At 44.2% G+C, this 22,346-nt stretch overlaps 1 protein-coding gene across 5 annotated transcripts in view; it reads right to left on the bottom strand.

Moving 5' to 3' along the window:
* KALRN (kalirin, RhoGEF kinase) overlaps nucleotides 1-22,346 on the bottom strand; it is a 626,732-nt gene that overhangs the window by 327,461 nt on the left and 276,925 nt on the right. For all 5 annotated transcript variants that reach the window (XM_010834276.1, XM_010834277.1, XM_010834274.1 and 2 more), the window contains exon 11: nucleotides 1,407-1,598. In XM_010834276.1, the coding sequence (XP_010832578.1) occupies nucleotides 1,407-1,598 (192 nt within the window). The remainder of the gene's footprint in view (nucleotides 1-1,406; nucleotides 1,599-22,346) is intronic.

The raw sequence follows: 22,346 nt of genomic DNA, 5'->3' as shown, positions 1-22,346 counted from the left end.
ACTAACCTGGTCCACATCTCCTTTGGCAGCCTACAGCCCCACAGTCCTCACAAGGAACGTGGCTCTTGTTCATTCATGCTCTTTTCTCTCACCCACAGCCTCATAATTAAAAGAGAATACACATGCCTTTGGTTTCTGAGACCTTATTAAGAATCGAGTAAGCCACAGCAAGCAGGCAACCAGGCAGGAAAACTTGGATTAAAGCTAATCCCCCCCACACCCCCCTTGCTTTACAGACTCTCATCAGAGGGTGGTTGTAGGTCCCATGGAGAAGAAGCAGAGCTAGCTTCACAGGGCTCCCCAGCCCTTCATCTGCCTGGGGAATCTCAGTTTAGAAAACATCTTTTCATGTTTAATTCTGATAGACACTGCAATGATCTGTATTCATTCCCACAGAGAGTCAGAAAAGCCTGTGAAGGAGAAACAACCAGGCTTCTTAAGGCATTTCAAATATCAAAAATCAACTTAATTAAGTAAGGTTAATTTTTCTTCCTGAGCAGCAATCCAACTTTAATTGATACTTCATAAAAAAATTAATTCCTGGGGGAGTACAAGCATGTATACACCTAATGAGTTCATCTGTCAAGGGTGTTATTACAGAAGATGTTAAATGTGCCTCCTCGCTGGCCACTTAGACTGCCCCATGTTAATCGGAGCCAAAAAGCAACCATAGGGCTGCAACTCTACTGCTCTCTGTGGGCTCTTTGATCCCGCCAACAATGTAACATGATCCATCCTCCTCTACCCTGTCTCCACTCTGTGAATGATTCAGGGGCCAGATTTAAGCCCAGCCTCCTACATGGACGGCATCCCAGTTTCCCTCCCTTCACTGGCTTTTGCTCCACAATGAGAAAGGTTAGGATACTCTCACTTTATTAGCACACTGTGGCAGACTTCATTAGATGATTTAATCCTCTGTTTAAAAAAAATAAAATAAAAACTTTGAACAGATTTGCAAACTCTGTATATTCCCTGCTGGTAGGAAAGATGATTTAAGTTCTGCAGGACTCTGATTTCTGATGGGAAACATCAACCAAGAGAAACTGGGTGTTGCAGGGGAAAGAAATCTCTGATCCTCTATTATTGCCTCTTAAGGTGACTATTTCTATACTAGGAATTCCCAAATTTCTCCAGTTGCAGACTGAATGCTCTAACAGACCCCCCCAAACCATCTGCCTCCCCAGCCCTCTCCTCACTAGAAATAACGAGGAAATTTTGCCCCATATTGGTTGAGACCTCAGTGTAAATTATCAGGAGCAAGTTGTTAATATCATCAACCTCAGGAGGCTAGTAACTTCCAGACCACCCAGGACACCAGGCAGACCTCGGGGAGCTAGGACATCGACCTGACTGTTGCCAGAAAAAAGCAGCCCAGCCCAATGCCCCTCCTTGCTAACTGCCCATACCTCTTTGGTGTGAGTATGGAAGGAGACAGACATGTCCAGCAGAAGCTTCCGCTGCTCCACCCTGCGCACGAAGTCTTGGATGCGCACCTCCAGGTGTCTAGCTGCCTTGTAGATCTCCTCCGGGTCACATTCCCCTGTCTGAGCCAGCTGCTCTGCCGCTTCTAGGAGCTTGTCCGCATTGGTGTATGTATTCTGCCAGCAACGACAGTGAGGAAAAGTCAACTTGCAGTCACGAATGGAGCGTCACGTCTTCCCCCAGCCCACCAGGGCTGCCCAGAGCTGGAGCGCAGTGCGTGGGCACTGAGCCCAGAGCTCCCTAATCTGGCACGGAAGAGCTGAGTGCCCAGCTCACCCACCACCTCCCAGCAAGCCAGCAGCCTGCCTGGCAGCTCAGCACAAGCGGGTACTAGCTCGGTGCCTCCTCTGTGCCTGGGATTTCTCCCAGGTGGGGTGTCCTGGAAAGAAGTGAGCAGACATGCTAGAATCTCCATTCCTCAGCCTCGCCTGGACCCCCTACCCTTAGGGAGATCCACCACTGCCCTCACCTCTCAGGCTGTAACTGCCAGAGTTGGAAATACCTCATCCACAAAGATCAGCTGTGTTTCTATATGAGAACACCAGAGAAATAATAACTGGGAAACTTGCATGACTTTTCCCCCAAGTCCCTTATAACTACTGGTGTTTATCTTTTGGAACAGAGCTATCTCTTTGGAGGGGAAAGGGTCAGAACTCAGGGAACTGACAGAAGGAAGCAGCCACAGCCAGAGTGAGGAGATACAGGCAATTCCCTGTGTGCCCAGTAAAGGCTTAAAGCTTGCAGGAAGGTTGGGGAGGTGTCTGGTGATTTTGTTTATCTTACGCTACTGCATGCACGCACACATGAACACACTCATTCTCACACACACACTCTCCTCCAAACCCCTGTCTATGTTCTCCAGAGCATTTTGAAAAGCAACCAACTTGTAATTATTGCTCATCAGGATGGAGTCACTGCCTCTGCAATACATGTATGTCAGTTAGTACATATATGCCATGGATACAATTTTTCCTGGGTAGGCTTCCTGTAAAAGAGAGTTCCAGACAGACCCTTAATTACAGCTGGCGGCTCAGATGCACATTATATTTCTCAACACCCTTATAATGACACAAGGCCCAACAAAGTGATGAACAAGTGAACTGGTGATGATATGAAACTGGCGGCAGAAACAGTCAGGATCAAGTGCAAAGTGAGTGGAGAAGTGGAACGAATTTTGTAGCAATGACTGTGCGTGGTGCTTTACTTTGCCTATATCTGAGTGGTCTCCGGTCCCCCGAGAGTTCACTCACCTGAAGACCTGGGTGTTAAAGGTTGAATTGTGTCCCCTCTAAATTTGCATGTTGAAGCCCTCAGCCCCAGGACCTCAGAATGGGGCCCTTATTTGGAGACAGAGTAATGGCAGAGGTAATTAAGATCAAATCATAGTGAAGTAGGATTCCTAATTCAATATGACTGCTGTCTTTACAAAAATAACACCATGTAAAGACAGGTACCTCCCTTGTGGTCTGTGCTTAAAGATAGGTCCCATGTGTCACTCACTGTGGGTTCTTCATGCCAGACACCATGGCTGGTAGACAATAGGCACTTACTAAATGTCTACTGAACGAACAAGACTCAGAGCTTGAATGAGCATGTCATGTCTGGGTAAGTTGAGCTAACCTCACTAAAATTGGAGAGTAGAAGGAAATCATATTTATAAGGCAGGGAAGGGCCAGATAATAGATTTTACAGTGAGAGGGAGAGGAGAGCCAGTGGGAGGACAACAGGGTCAGCACTAGAAGCAGGGCTCCCTTCTTTACCTGTTTCCCAGCCCTCCTCCCCATCATGACTGGAAAGAGCCTCTAAAATTCAGACCCAGTCATAGCTCTCTTCCACGTAAAACTGTCCAGTGGCTTTCCACTGCCTCTGGGGTAAAACCCCTCAGGGTGCCATGCAAGGCCCCTCTTCATCTGACACTTGTTTTTTCCCTTCAGCCTCAACTCCCCTAAAACAGCCTGTGAAATAAATTGCTTATACTTCTGGAAACTCATAGCACAGGGTCTTCCCCTGTGCTTCTGCCTAGGTTGTCCTTCCCTACTTTTTTTCCCATGACCAACTCTTACTCACCCTGTAAGACCCAGCCCAGGTGTCACTTCCTCCAGGAAGTCCACCCTGAGATCCACTTCCCTCCCAAGGTTGGCCTATATGAGCCCCTCTGAGCTCTCAGAGTGATCTGTGCCAAACCTCTTCTTGGTTCCTGCCATATTCTAATGCCAGTGTTTGCCTTTCTCATCCACTTAGGGGCAGGTAGTCTTTCACTTCTTTCCCTTGGTGCCTGGTACCAAGTAAGTGCTCTATAAAAATTTAATGAATGAATTAATAAATTAAAGAATACATCAATCCCCACCAATCCTAATGTTCAATCCTTGGCCCCATCAACTACTTGGTACAAGATCTTATATGCTAGAATTTATGTTCAATGTTTAATCTCATTTGGTTTATCCTATTTCCTGGCAGAATCCTGAAATAAGAATGTGCTTATAGAATATAAATTAAAGTGTTAATGGAGCAATTCACTGATACCTGTCATTGCCCCAATTGGGCAATCCTTGTCCCACTGGGGCAAGGATCACAACTGGGAGGGCAACGGGGTCAGCACTAAAAGCTGGGCTCCCTTCTTTACCTGTTTCCCAGCCCTCCTCCCCATCATGACTAGAAAGAGCCTCTAAAATTCAGACCCAGTCACAGCTCTCTTCCACGTCAAACTGTCCAGTGGCTTTCCACTGCCTCTGGGGTAAACCTTCTCACCTTCTGACCAAGCCAACAAGAGTTTCTACCCCAGGGCCAGAATCCAACTCACTATGAGTATAGTTCCTAGGCATTCTTTGGCTCCTCAGTCTCCTATCCTCTGCCTTGGGTTTGATCCCTTGATGACATTTCCTAACTGGCATTGCAAAAATAGGTTACGAGTAGGGGGATATCAATTCCTCAGCCCCTGGGGCTTTTAGGCAGGGCCTGTGGTAACTGGAGCCCTGGGTCAGAGATTTAGGCCATATGGATGGCTGCATTTCCTGTTCTTCCCTCCCTCCATGCCTGTGTCTACCAGGTAAAAGGTTCTAGATAATTCAGCCCTTACGTTGATGGGCATAAATCTCATCTTCACCTCATTGTGCTTTGCAGATCCTGCTTTTTGTTTTACAAACTGAAGGTTTGTGGCAACCCTGTGTTAAGCAAGTCTATCAGCATTGTTTTTCCAACAACATCAGCTCACTTCATGTCTCTATGTCACATTTTGGTAATGCTTGCAATATTTTAAATTCTTTCATTATCATTATCTTTGTTGATTTTTGATCATTGATCTTTGATGTTACTACTAGGACTTACTGAAGGCTCAAATGATGGCTAGCATTTTCTAGCAATAAAGCATTTTTCAATATCATGGAGGGCATTTATTCATTTACATTGAAGGTCTCTTTACATCTGATCATTTCTACAGCTGTGCATACACAAATAACTCAAACATGAATCCTCCAGAAATTTAGGTTCATATTTGACTTCAAAAACACATCTCTAAAAGTCCCAAACTGAATCCTCCAGGAATTTAGGTTCATATTTGACTCTATAAACACATCTCTGACAGTACCATCAACTCCCCAAGTCAACATATCCTTCTGGAATCCTGCACCCCTACTGGATCACATTTACTTTTCTCGATCACACTGAGCTAATAACAGAAACCAGGGGTGTGTTTTCCCTTCGTAATGTACCTATATCCTAGATTTCAGTTTCCAAGTATCCTGAAGAAAGCTTCTGATAGAAGCAAAAACTAGGTAGGGTGTTACAGCATTATGTATCGGAACTCAGATGATCACACATGTCACCATCACAGTGAGGACAGGGGCTGGGCCTAACCCAAATCTTCCTGGGACATCCTAAGTCTGTAAGAATCTCCCAAAGTTCAGCCTGTAGCTGGGCAAGTCTCTCCTGAAGAATACCCAGAGTGCTGTAACTCTCCCGAGGGACAGGATAAAGCTCTAGACTTAAATCAGGAAGCCTATCAGTATGACGCAGGAGACTCTCTAGGATGGCCATGGAGATGAGATTTCCACACACGCTGATGACCCTGAGCTGGGAGCAGTGGCTCAGGGCAGGCAGAAAGCCCATGAGGTGGACGTCCGTGATCCCACACAGGTTTAAGTCCAGTTCTTCCAGAGAGCCTACAACTTTCTCCAGCAGAACTTGGAGGAGCTCAGGACTAAAGCTGGTCAGGATAACACCACTCAGATTCAGGCCCTTTAGCTGATAGATGTTCAGTCACTGGAACAGATTGGTCAAGTCAGATTCTCTAGACAGGCAGCTGGTTACTGAGAGGTTGTCCAAGGCGGGTCTTCAGGCATCTGTGTATCTGGCTCAGATGGCCTTCCAAGAAAGATGGAGATTCCATTAGGAGATACTAGAGGTACTGCAGCCTGAGGATCTGAGAAGTAAATTGCAGAAGATGCTGATTGTCCTGCTCCTCAACAGCAGACACATGAGTGGGGCAGAGAAGGAGTTTCTGAACATTGCTCATCTTGCCCGGCTGATCCTCAGCTGGCCAGAGTGGACAGCTTCTGAGTGAAACTCAAACCCACCTCCTGTACACAGTCCAGCTTCACTAACTGAGAACTCTCTTAATATCTTCCGTAGACACTGAAATAACCTTCATCTTCTTACAGCATAGGTGTACAGAGCCTTTTCTCTGTCCCACCCACATGAAGAAGTAAGCGAGGAATTTACCCAGGCCTTTTTCTTGAGACAAAGTTCTCTGACTACCTCCCAGGGAGCCAAGGGATGCTTTGTCCTTGACATGTCCTCAGCCACTGGTGCCATCAGTGAGCTTGAGGGTACATAGTCCATGTCTCCAGACCACGTCCTCCAGAAGTCCCAGCCGGTATTCCTCAAGTCCAGCACCTGAAATTTGTACTTCCTGGGGTGAACCTTCTGGGCCAGCAGGATATCAAGGCCATCCAGCACTGCTTGTAAGGTTCCCTTGTAAGGCTGCTGCATCGGGCCCCCCAGAGGCAGGTGGGCAAAGGGCCAGGCTTGCACCATGGCCTTCAGGGTCTCACTATGTCTGCCAGAGAAGGTGACCATGAATAATGGTGGGTAGAGCTCAGTAGGCAGATACTCCAAAGAGGTGATGGCTGAAGCTTCGTCTCTCATCAGGCTTACTGCTGCTAAGTTCACAAATCTGGGTGGGTTGTGAACACTCATCCTGACTCTTCTCTGAATGGAATCCAGCTCTGATCTGTTTGGTGGGTTGCTCAGACCTCAGACTTGGTGGAGAACACAGGCAGTGACTCCAGAGTGAGAAGCTTCTGCATCTCTTCTTTGATGATTGATGCTTTTATAGAACTTTTCTAACCACATCTGCCCTCCTTCCAACCACTAACTTCCAATCAGAAGGCACTTCCTGATAAGATTCCACAGCGCCCCTCAGGTTAACCCTGACTGGGTTACTGTCAATCTCCATATGAATTGATTGAGTCAGACCTTCATTAATAAAAGAGAAAGAACAGGGGGAGAGGTGGTGGCATCAAGGATTTATTCATTGATTTACCTCAAAAAATTGGATTGAGTTTTGCTAATATGGACAGTTGTATCCCTGGATGTGAGAAAGGGAAAGGATTATGGGTTTCTGACATTACACAAAAAGCTAAGTCAAAAACAATGTCTTCAACATATCGTTGTTGGGAGATCTTTGGCAAAATCAAAGTTGTTAAATGTCCCAGAATTAAAACAGCTTCATAAAGGCAGTGGTATCATTTCCAAAGGAAACAAAATAAACTCCTATTTCTTTCAAGTTGTCACTTAGGTGTTATATGAGGAAGATAGCAAATTATGAGTGTATTCAGAGAGTTAAGGGATGTGCAATTGGAGATGTGGTTGGACCTCCAGATTCAAGTTCTGACTTATTTAAAGAACATCTAGTCAAAATCCTAATGAGAATTAAGGGTGGGTGATGGGCAGTGTGGTGGTGGCCATTCCTAAAGGGACCCTGTGAATGACTCAAACAGCATCATATATGTTGTTTTTTTGTTTGCTTTTCTCTTGGGAAAGAGGGACATTAAAGACTTTTCTTTGGGTGATATTTAGAAATTAAACACAAGAGGCTAAGAGGAGACAGTGTCATCTTTGAGGGTGTTTCCTCCTAGAATGTTGCGATCAGGACAGCAAATTGACATGAAAAGACTAAATCTGAGAATGTGAGCAAAGGGAGACATGACCAGCTCTGCACAGGAGGACATTTTCATGTCTGGGAGTCAATGATGGTGGTCATTTTGGGCTCTTTGGGGACTTGGAGCAGGGGGTGAAACAAATGTGGATCAGTCCGACCTAACCTTGTTCTCAACATGGCCACTGCTACCAGTAAACACTGTCTTTCAGGTTCTTCACACAGGGGATGAGCCGAGATGGCAACTGACCGCAGGCGTATTCTAGGGACATCACCAGATGGTCAACACCAAAATCAGATTGGTTATATTCTTTGCGGCTAAAGCTGGAGAAGCTCTATACAGTCAGCAAAAACAAGAACAGGAGCTGACTGTAGCTCAGATCATGAACCCCTTGTTGCAAAATTAAGACTTAAATTGAAGAAAGTAGAGAAAACCATTAGGCAATTTGGGTATGACCTAAATCAAATACCTTACGTTTATACAGTGGAAGTGACAAACAGATTCAAGGGATTAAATCTGGTAGACACAGAGCCTGAAGAACTATGGATGGAGGTTCATGACATTGTACAGGAGGCAGTGATCAAGACCATCCCCAAGAAAAAGAAATGCAAAAAGGCAAAATGCTTGTTTGAGGAGGCTTTATAAAATTGCTGAGAAAAGAAGAGAGGTGAAAGGCAAAGGAGAAAAAAAGGAAGATATACTCATTTAAATGCAGAGTTCCAAAGAACAGTAAGGAGAGATAAGAAAGTCTTTTTAAGTGAACAATGCAAAGAAATAGAGGAAAACAACAGAATAGGAAAGACTAGAGATCTCTTCAAGAAAATTAGAACTACCAAGGGAACATTTCATGTAAAGATGGGCACAATAAAGAACAGAAACGGTATGGACCTAACAGAAGCACAAGATATTAAGAGGTGGCAAGAATACAAAGAAGAACTATACAAAAAAGATCTTAATGACCCAGATAACCACAATGGTGTAGTCACTCACCTACAACCAGACATCCTGGAGTGTGAAGTTAAGTGGGCCTTAGGAAGCATCACTACAAACAAAGCTAATGGAGGTGATGGAATTCCAGCTGAGCTTTTTTCAAATCCTAAAAGATGATGCTGTTAAAGTGCTGCACTCAATATGCCAGCAAATTTGGAAAACTCAACAGTGGCCACAGGACTGGGAAAGGTCAGTTTTAATTCCAATCCCAAAGAAGGGCAATGCCAAAGAATGTCCAAACTACCACACAACTGCACTCATTTCACATGCTAGCAAGGTCATGCTCAAAATTCTCCAAGCTAGGCTTCAACAGTACATGAACTGAGAACTTCCAGATATTCAAGCTGGATTCAGAAAAGGCAGAGGAACCAGAGATCAAATTGCCAACATCTGCTGGATCATCGAAAAAGCAAGAGAATTCCAGAAAAACATCTGCTTCATTGACTATGCTAAAGCCTTTGTGTGGATCACAACAAACTGTGGAACATTCTTCAAGAGATGGGAATACCAGATCATCTTATCTGCCTCCTGAGAAACCTGTATGCAGGTTAAGAAGCAACAGTTAGAACTGAACATGGAACAACATACTGTTTCAAAATTGGGAAAGGAGTGCATCAAAGCTGTATATTGTCACCTTGTTTATTTAACTTACATACAGAGTACATCATGTGAAATGCCAGGCTGGATGAAGTACAAGCTGGAATCAAGATTGTCAGGAGAAATATCAATAACTTAGATATGCAGATGACACCACCCTAATGGCAGATAGTGAAGAGGAACTGAAGAGCCTCTTGATGAAGGTGAAAGAGGAGAGTGAAAAAGCTAGCTTAAAACTCAACATTCAAAAACTAAGATCATGGCATCCGGTCCCATCACTTCATGGCAAATAGATGGGGAAAAAATGGAAACAGTAACAGACTTTATTTTCTCGGGCTCCAAAATCACTGCAGATGGTGACTACAACCATGAAATTAAAAGGCACTTGCTCCTTGGAAGAAAAGTCTAGATTTGTCTGACAAATCTAGATAGCATATTAAAAAGCAGACACATTACTTTGCCAACAAAGGTCCAAACAGTCAAAGCTATGGTTTGTCCAGTAGTCATGGATGCGAGAGTGGACCATAAAGAAGGGTGAACACTGAAGAATTGATGCTTCTGAACTGTGGTGTTGGAGAAGACTCCTGAGAGTCCCTTGGACTGCAAGATCAAACCAGTCAATCCTAAAAGAAATCAACCCTGAATACTTACTGGAAGGACTGATGCTGAAGCTGAAGCTCCAGTACTTTGTTCACCTGATGCCAAGAGCCGACTCACTGAAAAAGGTCCTGATGCAGGCAAAGATTGAAGGCAGGAGGAGAAGTGGGTGGTAGAGGATGAGATGGTTAGATAGCATCACTGACTCAATGGATATGAATTTGAGCAAACTCCGGGAGATAGTGAAGGACAAGGAAGCCTGGCGTACTGCAGTCCATGGGGTTGCAAAGAGTAGGACAGGACTGAGTGACTGAACAACAATATTCTAGGGACTCTGGGAGCTGAACCATAATCCCTCACATTTGGTTATTCTCACAATATTTTAAATTCTTTCATTATCATTATCTTTGTTGATTTCTGACCAGTGATCTTTGATGTTACTACTATAACTTGCTGAAAACTCAGATGATGGTTAGTATTTTTTTAGCATTAAAGCATTTTTTAAAAAGTCATATACATTGTTTTTTTAGACATAATGCTATGGCACACTTAACAGACAAAACTTTTATATGCACTGGGAAACCAAGATTCATGTGGCTCACTTTGTTTTGGTATTTGGTTTATTGCAGTGGTCTGAAAGTGAACCCACAACAGCTCTGAGGTATGCCTTCCTTCCATTCCCCCTGCTGCAGCCTTGGCTCATGACTTTATGCCTTTCCTCAGGGAGGAAACAGAGCATTGCAGGATAACTTGTCTCTAAAAACATTGGCATCCCAGCAATCTAGCTGTGGTTTCAGCCTCCTTAGGCTGAAGCAGAAGGATGAGAAGTAGGCTTTTTAAAGACAGAGTGTGGAAGAGGCGGCGAGTGAAAACACTTGTGGAGTTAAGAGGTGACCTCCTTGATAACATGAAGTTAGCACTCTGGGCCCTGTGCTCTGGGGATGAGGACGGATGAGGATGGATAAGGCCAAAGTTCCTCTTATAATTCAAAAGAGGTAGTGTGGACCGGAGGATGTAACAACCAGAGGGCCAGTATAGAACTGTCCCCTCCTGACGATTATTTTTCCAGGCTTGGAAATGGACATTTGCCTTATCTCCTAGTGTAGCTAGTCCTAAGTTTAAGGATAAGTAGTGATCCAAAAGTTCCTTTGTAAGACTCTTATTTAGCACCAGGAGTGTATATTCCATGTAAATGGGAGTTAGATTCCCAGGACAAAATAGAGAAAATCAGTTGAGCACATAGCATTTTTTTTTTTGGCTATGCTGCATGGCATGTGGGATTTTAGTTACTTAATCAGGGATTAAATCTGAGCCCCCTGCAGTGGAAGAGCAGAGTCTTTACCACTGGGAAGACTCCATACCATATTTAAAATATAGTACTAGCTTCTCAGGTGGCTCAGTGGTAAAGAATCCACCTGTCCATACAGAAGATACAGGAGACCCAGATTTGATCCCTGGGTTGGGAAGACCTGCTGGAGGAGGAAATGGCAACCCTTTCCAGTATTCTTGCCTGAAAAAAAATCCCATGGACAGAGGAACTTGGGGGTTACAGTCCATGGGATCTCAAAGAGGCAGACATGACTGCGTACGCAAGCTCACTGATACAGCACATCAGTACAGTCAAAATGTATAACTAGGGTGATACAGGAAAATGCTTTTCAATTTTCATTCCAGGGCATCAGGCACATATTTCTCCATCATCTGTTGGCTCTTGGAGAGGACGAAGGGATGGACTCTGATGATAGCAAAGTGGTCTTTGGTGGGAAGCAATAGGATGGAAAGGAGGAAACCACTTGGTGCCAGTGATGGGTTAACCCACCACATTACGTCTGCTGGAAGGACATCTGCCTACATATCCTGAATAAAGGAATAAACAGTAGTTGTCTCCATGAGGACAATTTGTGTGTCCAAACAAGGAGTAACTAATGACTACTCCTAATCAGATGCTCCTTCAATTGGAGACTGTCTATACAAATCTGCTACAAGTCTACTAATTGGGACTGATACCAAAAATAACTATTGCACTTGCCAATACTTCCCAACACAAATAGTGTGGGAGCTGAGAGTATCTCTGGGAACCTAAACACTGGCTTTATCACATTTACATATACAATCATCACCCTGTCCCATTCTCATACACATCTCTACTTGCTGGAAAGCATTTTCCTCTGCAATTCTAAAATGTTTCAACACCTCTTCCTATTAACAATAAGTGGTGTATTTTCAGAACTCCACATTTTTAAAGTAAAGTTTTATTTCCTATAGTCTAACTTTTATGTGTTTAAGAACACCTAGACTGAGTAATTCTGAGAAAAGAATAGCAGTTGTTCTTTGCCAGGGTGTTCTCCTTTACTGATTTTCTCTTTCCTTCTTATCCTCAGTAACCCTCTTCATTTACAGGCTATGCTTTAACCTTGATGTATTTTCTTTCAGTTGCAGGCCAGAAGCTGAGTATCTAGGTATTCTCAGGCAAAACAGCAGAAGAGATAACAAGAATTAACTATTAGCATATTACCTATTTAATATAATGATAAAAAGCAATGCTTTGTTTCTGGACCAAAAGCCAGGGTCAATCCTAGAGGCTGCCAATACTGGTTACAAAACATGATCTGTCAGAAAACATCAGGACCAGCTTGTAAGAAAGGACCAACCAGATTTCAGAAAATTTGGCCACCCCAGGGGACTGAGACACAAAGCAAGGAAGGACTTTCTCCTTGACTCTTCCCACCTACGCCTCCAGGGCAGAGAGAGCAGTGGATGGCAGAGACTGGGCCAGGTCTGATGCTCAGACTGAACAAAAGAAGACGGTATATACAGGAAGGGACCTAGAGGCCAGACACTGGCCTAGAGCTGCAGACTGGGACTAAAAGAAGAGTGAGGAGAGAGAGCCCTAGGGAGCTGAGCAATTAGAAGATCAAAACCAGGAGAGTGCCATGCAGACACAAAGCTCTGAAGACTGCTCCTGCTGCTGCTGCTACTAAGTCGCTTCAGTCGTGTCTGACTCTGTGTGACCCCATAGACGGCAGCCCACCAGGCTCCCCCGTACCTGGGATTCTCCAGGCAAGAATACTGGAGTGGGTTGCCATTTCCTCCTCCAATGTAGGAAAGTGAAAAGTCTAAGTGAAGTCGCTCAGTCGTGTCTGACTCAGAGGGAAGTATTTAATCCTTTTCCCACTAAGCAAGTCCCAGATGCAGCCAGCTGGCAACTATATTGCTGCTGGGAAGCAACCCACCACCCCAGCATTATGGGAATTTGATAACACAGTCTCCACCCTGGCTACCCTTCCCCTCCTTCCTCCTCGTCACTCAGCTCAAATGGGCAAAATAATGGAGGGGAACACGTAACCACAAAAGAAGAATGAGGACAAAAATGTTTTAGAAGTGAAGAAGGCAGACCTAAGTGTTCAGATATGAATTTGTGGATTGCCCAGTAGCCTGGCCCTATAGAAGTTCATTCTCACGTGGAATTCTTGAAGCCAAAAAAATAGCGGTTGGTGAGACAGGATCTCCATGGAACAGAGATAAGTAGGGCCACCTGCTGCAGGGTTTGGCAGTTCAAGAGATTGGGGAGGCGGGGAGCTGTACCCAAAATGCTGTTCTCTCTCAAAAGAGTAACTTTGCACTGTTGCTGTTTTTCCTGTTTTCCATATTCTATGTTTGGCAGTCAGTGGGAGGCAGTGGGCGGGAAGAGGGAGAAGGCAGGCCTTTGGAGAAAGACAGTTGGTTTGAAAATACTGCTGAAAGCCTTGGGGCTTGTGGACTTACTTTCTCTTCTGTTCTATCCTGAAAAGGGCAGACAAAAAAAGATGTGCCTGACCCAGGGAAATGGGGGTCAGGTGAAAGGGGGAATGAGCAGAGGGGCTGGTCCACACTTCTGCTTCTGCCCCAGTGAGCACAGTGCTTCTCGAGCCCTTTCACCCCCATGTGGTCACATATAGCCCTAAGTGTCCACATTCCGATCTGAAGGGAGCCCACTGCCTATGACCCTCTTTATGAATGGTGTTCCTGCTCATTTTCAACTTCGTGGACCCTGGACCCCTATCTGCCCTGTTCTTATCATAGCTAACCTCCCTGGGTTTCATCCATAGACTCTACGAAACAGGGTCTCTTAACAGCAGCACTGATATCATTTTGGGCTGGATAATTCTATGTTAGGGGGCTGTTATGGGTTGAGTTCTGTTCTTCCAAAAAGGTATGTTGCAACCTTAATGGCCAGTACCTGAGAATGTGACATTTTTTTTAAAGAAATAGTGTCAATGAAGGTAGAATTAGTTGAGGTCAGACTGGAGTTGGGTGGGCTGTAATCCACTATGACTTGTGGCCTTATAAAAAGATGAGTTCAGGAACATACAGATACAGAGAGGGCACTGTGTGACACGAAGGCCAAGGCTGGAGTGATACAAAGGAATACCAAAAACTGTCAGCAAACACCAGAAGTCCAGAGAGAGGCTCAGAACAGATTCTCCCTTACAGAAGGAACTAACCTACCAATACCTTGATTTTAGTCTTTGAGCCTCCGGAACTGTGAGACAATACACTTCTGTTGTTTTAAGCCACTCAGTCTGTGGTCCTTTGTTACAGTAGCCCTAGGAAATTAACACAGGGCTGTTCTCTGTACTGCAGGGTGTTTAGCTGCATCCCTGCCCTCGACCCACAGGATGCCAAAAGCAATGCCTTCCTCAGATGCCAACCCAAAATGTCCTCGGACATTGACAGACATGCCCTGGGTGGAGGTGGGGGATGGGCAAAAATGTCTTCCAGTGGAGAAGTTCTTTTAGATCATAAGACCATCAAGGAAGCTCCAGTGAGGGAGCCCATACAACCTCCTTAGCTTATACTGCTTTTCTGATAGTCCCTCAGATGGCAGAAGCCTTAAGAAATCTAATCCTGTGGTTCGCATAGGACAGGACTGGGCAGTAGATCAAGGAGCCTGGGGGAGAAAAGCAGTGTTCAGGTCCTACCCCAGATTACTCAAATCAGAATGGGAGCTAAGGAGGAGGTGGGGGAGGGGAGTATCCAGCAGCATATGTTTTTAAAAACTTAAACTTATATGTAGAGTACATCATTCTAAACACTAAGTTGGATGAATCACAAGCTGGAATTAAGATTGCCAGGAGAAATATCAATAATCTCATGCAGATGATACCATCCTAATGGCAGAAAGTAAAGAGGAACTGAAGAGCCTCTTGATGAAGGTGAAAGAGGTGAGTGAAAAAGCTAGCTTAAAACTCAACATTCAAAAAATGAAGATCATGGCATCTGGTACCATCACTTCATGGCAAATAGATGGGAAAAAATGGAAAAGTAATAGACTTTTTCTTGGACTCCAAAATCCGCAGACAGTGACTGCAGCCATGAAATTAAAAAATGCTTGCTCCTTGGAAGAAAAGCTATGACAAACCTAGACAGCATATTAAAAAGCAGACACATCATTTTGCGAACAAAGGTCTGTATAGTCAAAGCTATGATCTTTCCAGTAGTCATGTACAGATGTGAGAGTTGGACCATAAAGAAGGCTAAGCGCTGAAGAATTGATGCTTCTGAACTGTGGTGCTGGAAAAGACTCGTGAGAGTCCCTTGGACTGCAAGGAAATCAAACCAGTCAGTCCTGAAGGAGATCAACCCTAAATACTCATTGGAAGGACTGATGCCAAAGCTGAAGCTCCAATACTTTGGCCACCTGATGGAAAGAGCCGACTCATTGGAAAAGACCCTGATGCTGAGAAAGATTGAGGGCATGAGGAGAAGGGGACAAGAGAGGATGAGATGGTTGGATGGCATCACTGACTCAATGGACATGAGTTTGAGCAAACTCTAGGAGATAGTAAAGGACAGGGAAGCCTGGTGTGCTGCAGTCCATGGGGTCCCAAAGACTTGGACATGACTGAGCAACTCAAAAACAACAAAAGTGTTAGTCACTCAGTCATGTCTGACTCTTTTCGACCCCATGGACTGTAGCCCACCAGGCTCTGTCTGTGGAATTCTATATGCAAGAATACTGGAGTGGGTAGCCATTACCTTCTCCAGGGGATCTTCCCAACCCAGGGATCAAACCTGGGTCTCCCACATTGAAGCAGATTCTTTACCATTTGAGCCACCAGGGAAGCCTGTAAAAGCTTCCTAGGTGACTATAATTGCAGTCTCTCCTGCTGCTGCTGCTGCTGCTAAGTCACTTCAGTCGTGTCTGACTCTGTGCGACCCCATAGATGGCAGCCCACCAGGCTCCCCCCTTCCCTGGGATTCTCCAGGCAAGAACACTGGAGTGGGTTGCCACTGCCTTCTCCAATGCATGAAAGTGAAAAGTGAAAGTGAACTCGCTCAGTTGTGTCCGACTCTTAGCGATCCCATGGACTGCAGCCTACCAGGCTCTTCCGTCCAGGGATTTTCCAGGCAAGAGTACTGGAGTGGGGTGCCATTGCCTTCTCCGATTGCAGTCTCTATCTAAGGTTAAAAGCACTCTCTAGGTGTAGGGCTCACAGCCTGGGCTGAAATTCTAAGGTGACAGGAATCTCATCTTTTGCCCCCAAAGAGTTACAGGTTTTGAATGAATGGTAATATTATTAATGACCAGAAAAACCTGGAGAATTTAGGACTATAATGAATTTAACAGTTTACCTAGTAGCTTAAATACAGTAACTATGGTTTATAACAGTAAAAAATAAACATAACCAGAATGTTCAATACTGGGGGGAGGTTACTACACTGTGGGCTTTCCTGGTGGCTCTGCCTACAATGCAGGAGACCCAGGTTCAATCCCTGGGTTGGGAAGATCCCCTGGAGAAGGAAACGGCCACCCACTCCAGTATTCTTGCCTGGAGAATCCCAGGGACAGAGGAGTCTGGCTGGACATGACTGAGACAACACTTTTAATACACTGTGGTATGACCAAACGAGGCAGTCCTCACGATTATGCTTTGAAGACTATCTAGCGATCTGAGGAAGTATCCCTGATGTAAGATCAAATGAAGAAGTCAGCATAAATCAAAGTATGGTCCTGGTCCTAACTACCTACCTATCTACTGGGAAAAACTACTACTGGTCATGATGGCTGCCAGTTTTGGACCCATCTACAAACATTACTACAGTGGAAGGTAGCAATGCTATTATGTCATGTTATAGATAAGAAAACCGAGGCTTGGAAAGGTGAAAGAATCTGAAATCTCAAATAAGCTCACATAGCTGCTGAATAGTAGATGTCAAGGTGGAATTCACACTCATTTGACTCTAAGCAAAACGTTCTTTGCATTTTGCTGTGCTGACTGGAAACTTGCCAATAAATATTAATAGTTTATATATAACTATCTCTAAGCTATATTAGGGATATGATTTTCCCCACTATTTTCTTGTTTCCAAATGTTCTATGGTCAGCATGTATTAATTTTATAGTCAAAAAAATGGGAAAATCATTTGAAGTAAAAAAATTATATGCAGGGCATTCTTTAGAAATTATTCCAAAAAATAAACCAAATTTTATGTTTACATGTGTTTGCTTCTTTTTGTCTGTGTAAGAAGAAAAACATACAAATTAACTGTGATTGCCTTGGGAGGAAGGGATTAGGAAGTGGGAATGGAGGGATAATTAGCATTTTTATTTACACATATCTTTGCAAGGTTTCGCTTGTTATTGTAACAATTAGGAATCTCTTTCAAACTTTGAAAAATACTAAATAAAAGAAATTTTAAAGGAAAACATGGGGATCTAATATATTTTTGTCAATTGTGTAACATCTAGAAATACAAATAACTTTCATTATAAATGTATTTATGTTAGAGATGGATGCATTTCCTAGTTCTGGGTTCCCGAAGACACTCATGCTTGAGCAACCAGTGTGACGTATTCAACCATACAAAAACGCACAATCTCTCTGTAGCCCCAGTCAGTGATTTCAGCTTTCTCAGTTTGGATTTTATGACACTGCTCAGCATAGCTCAGAAGAAACATGATTTTGATATGACATATATATATGCAAAAAAGATCCAGTCAAAAATAATCACCTATGAAATCTTGGAAATTATTTCCCCTGGCACAATGCCAGCATCAACTACCCAGGACCCTGAGCTGTCTCCCACAGCAGGAAAAAAATAAGACATGTCAAATTTGAAAATACTTAAAAGTGAGGCTGATCCTCAGACAATACTCCCAAGAGCCTCTGTCTGGAATGCTGCTATAGGCTTTGGTTGAAAGCCTTCCTTATTACCATCACATAAATATCAAAGCCCTCATGCCGATGGCATGGAACTGACAGCAGCACAGAGTGACAGGCAAGGGCCAGTCCTTGGGTACTTATGTGTATGAAACTGACAAGGTGATGTGATTGAAAAGCTTAGGGCCTTTTAAATAAAAGTCAGCAAAATAAAGATGGAGTGATGCAAAGATCAAAGGAATAATAGAAGAATCATTTTCTTCTTCTAGAAGAAGAAAATGATCATTTTCTTCAGATTCTTCTAGAGGAATCATTGTCTCTCTCCCTATCTTGCTGATGCACTCTGGGACTGTGGTTTCAGTGGCTTTAGAAGGTCCAGGTCACTTATATCTCACCTTCCCCAGGTGTGCCACTAAGATCATCATCATCATCATCCAAGAGAAATATGGATTTTAGCCACAGGACTGCTCCAGGGCCCACGGGAGGTGACACATACTGCTCTAGGGTCTACATTCCCTAACCTGATCAGGTCTCCCTGAATGCAAGCCAGCCCTAGAAGGGTTCTGAAGTGTTGGGAAGGACCCTCAGTAAGGGCAAAGGAAAACCTTGGCCTCTGCAGTGGCCCTGAAGGTCTTTCTACTCATGACTGAAATTAGTGAACATGGCCATGCATCCTGAGGCATCCAAAAAAAAAAAAAAAAAGATGAATTATGTTCAGAATGATCTATATATAAAGCATAGAAAGTTTAAACTGTATTTCAGAAAGTTTACCATCAATAAAGATGAACTTTGAAAAGTTTCAGCATGAAGTGGTTAGGATTAAATCTTGGTTCTCTATGAAATAACATAGAGTAGTTCATTCTCTAACGATGAGAAGGAAATGAGGTGTGACAGTACAAAGTGATGATGTGATGCTCGGTGTACACTGGATAACAAATGACTGGGTAAATGTATAGGCCTGCAGAAGGTTTCAAAAACAGGCATGTTTTTGAGCCAACTTCAAGAAGTCTAAAATGTGAAGGCTAAGAGGAGGAATCTACCAGGCAAGAGAATGGCTTGGGCAAAGGTCCAGATTGGAAAGTTGGGAAGATATGAGAGCTCTTGGCAAGGAGCTAAGAGAGGCACAGTCCTGGGTTTTCCCCCTTCAAGCCAGGGCTGGTGATGGAAAGCTCGCTGGGGGTAAAAAGAAGTGGCACTTGGTTCTTCAGAAGAACAGCCACTCTGTTCAGAGAAGCATAGTGTAGGAGTCAGAGAGCCTAGCTCTAGTCCTCACTGTGGAGTATGTCCAGAACAGTGGCTGTGTGATATGGAACAGTGGTAGGGAGTGGGCTGAAAGAGGCAAGAGAGACAGAGGAAGGAGACCTACACAAAGGATGGGGCCACCTGCACTCCCTCCTCAAAGAGGACCAGGCTCAGAGATCTGCTCTAAGACAGAAGAGACACCATATATCCACCAAGGACCGTTTACCACAAATTGTCCCCCAAAACCCAGGGCCCTCTGAAACCTCAGGATCTCCATTTTCAAAGAGTAAACAACATTTTCTTGTTTCCTTAGGTGATCAATTGAAGACACTCACCCACTGGAGCATTTCCTTGGAGCAGAGATGCTGCAGGAGATCAAAGTCTCCTCACATATGGCCTCCAAGGGAAAGGGCAGAATCCGAATAGCTGGAGATCAACTATGAGATAGGGAAAGGTCATAGAGTTCGGGCTTATATCTCATCATTCACCTCATTATCTGGAGTTCTTGAAAGTTCCTAACTTTCACAGACCAAGCAGTATCTTCCATGACCAGACTATACCCATAATGCTCATCATGAGAACCTTGGCATGATCATGAGTAATTAAGTACAACTCCCCTCCCTCAATACAACAAAGGGGAAATTAAGCAATAAGGATTCTTTACTGCTGAGCCAATGGGGAAGCCCAGAGGTTATGTGAACTCAGAAGCAATAAATGGGAGAAAGCTGGCTAGGTGGTAAGGTCTGGCAGGGCATGGATACATTGACATAACCCTAAAGAAGGTAGAGGGAAGGGTCGCTGTAGGCCCCCAGGGCTTTCTGAAAGCTGTGAGCAAGGCTTCCTTGTTCTCTTTGGGCAGAAGGGTATGTAAGAGAAGTGGCCACCGTGCTCTGTGTACAAAGCATCACGATGTTTCCATTTCCAAAATCCACCTCTGACCCCAAACTCTCCCTGATCTATACTTACATAAACATCAGAACAAGGCTCATAAAATTACTAGCTTTAGCTTTAGAATGTGGGAAGTTTCCCGGCTAATCCCTGCTACGCATGGGAATCTGGCCCTCAAACAGTGTCAGAAGTCTGGGGCGTAAAGAGTTCACTTAAACTCAGAGACTGGTCAGCACATTCCCTCTCTTGGGAAATAGCCGGTATGGGGCAGCAGCATCAATCTTTTCTGTATCTTTAGCTCCTCTTTCCTGAGCATGTTCCAGACATGATCTCATCCACTGTCATTATATGCCCTGAGTAATAATGATAATTTACATCTGCTTTGTGCTCTAGACTTAAAGCGTTTTTAAGTACATTATCTCATTTAATACTTACTTCAGCTATGATGGATAAACATAATCCCCACTTTGTAGATGTAGAAAGGCTGTTAGGCGACCTGTACACATAGCCAGAGTGGCTCTGGGCTTCCTACCCAGGTGTTCCAAGCCCTGTGCCCTTCCTTCTCACTGGGATCTTGTTGCCTCCCACAAGGAAAAAGGGAGGAAGAATCTATAACTCTCATTTTGTTGATGATATGGTTATAGCTTTAATTATGAAATGGCCTTTATGTGGGGCACAGGATAAGGAAAGAATCTAGGAAAATAGTGTGTCAAAGTCATCTGGTACCAAGTCATTTGACCACCTGAAGCCATGATGGGATGTAATTCCTTGGAACAAATTTCACACCTTTCTAACTTTATAAACTTGTAAAACTTTTACCAAAGCCACAGCAGGTGGGTCAGACCCAAGTTTTGCATCCAAATAACCCTCTCTTCTGTAGCTGGTCCCCCAGCCCAAGCAAATGAGACTGACCTTATTAAATCCCAAGACACTAAAGAGTCCATGACTTCCCTAGTAGCTCAGATGCTAAAGCGACCGCTTGTAATGCAAGAGACCCTGCAGAAGGAAAGATCCTTGGGTCAGGAAGATCCCCTGGAGAAGGAAATGGCAACCCAATCCAGTATTCTTGTCTGGAAAATCCTATGGATGGAGGCCCCTGGTGGGCTACAGTACATGGGGTCACAGAGAATCAGACATGGCTGAGCGACTTTCACTTTCACCTCACTTCAAAGAGTCCATAAATTTAGAGTCCAAGAAGGCTCCTGAAGAAGAAGAAAACTGAAACATGTCTATCACATGGATTTCGAGTTCCCTTTTTAGCCTTATTCGCTGCCCCCTTCCCTCAGAGTTATTTTCAAATTCTATGCATGTGATGGACTAAAGTCCACCAGAGCTATTTCAATCCATACTTGACATTGCTAAGGCTCAGATATATTATACAAAATAGCCCAAAGTGTGAAACACCATGGGGATGTGTAATTACAGCTAAGGTTGCCCATGCTCCTAGAATATAGTAGGACAGCTGTGCTAGTCTCAGAAGATGAAACTGAGTTGCTCAGTTGTGTTTGACCCTTTGCAACCCCATGGACTGTAGCCTATCAGACTCGTCTGTCCATGGAATTCTCCAGGCAAGAATACTGGAGTGCGTTCAGTTTAGTTCAGTTCAGTCGCTCAGTCATGTCCGAATTTTTGCGACCCCATGAACTTCAGGATGCCAGGCCTCCCTGTTCATCACTAACTCCTGGAGTTTACTCAAACTCACGTCCATCGAGTCGGTGATGCCACCCAGCCATCTCATCCTCTGTCGTCCCCTTCTCCTCCTGCCCCCAATCCCTCCCAGCATCAGAGTCTTTTCCAATGAGTCAACTCTTCGCATGAGGTAGCCAAAGTACTGGAGTTTCAGCTTTAGCATCAGTCCTTCCAAAGAACACCCCACCCAGGACTGATCTCCTTTAGGATGGACGGGTTTGATCTCCTTGCAGTCCAAGGGACTCTCAAGAGTCTTCTCCAACACCACAGTTCAAAAGCATCAATTCTTTGGTGCTCAGTTTTCTTCACAGTCCAACTCTCACATCCATACATGACTACTGGAAAAACCTCAGCCTTGACGAGACGGACCTTTGTTGGCAAAGTAATGTCTCTGCTTTTCAATATGCTATCTAGGTTGGTCATAACTTTCCTTCCAAGGAGTAAGCATCTTTTAATTTCATGGCTGCAATCACCATCTACAGTGATTTTGGAGCCCCCAAAAATAAAGTCTGACATTGTTTCCACTGTTTCCCCATCTATCTGTCATGAAGTGATGGGACCA

The sequence above is a fragment of the Bison bison genome, unplaced genomic scaffold (genome assembly GCF_000754665.1).
Source record: "Bison bison bison isolate TAMUID 2011002044 unplaced genomic scaffold, Bison_UMD1.0 scf7180017864032, whole genome shotgun sequence".
Taxonomy (NCBI): domain Eukaryota; kingdom Metazoa; phylum Chordata; class Mammalia; order Artiodactyla; family Bovidae; genus Bison; species Bison bison.
Note: the sequence above shows the minus strand (reverse complement) of the source record. Positions and strands in the feature narration are given on the sequence as shown.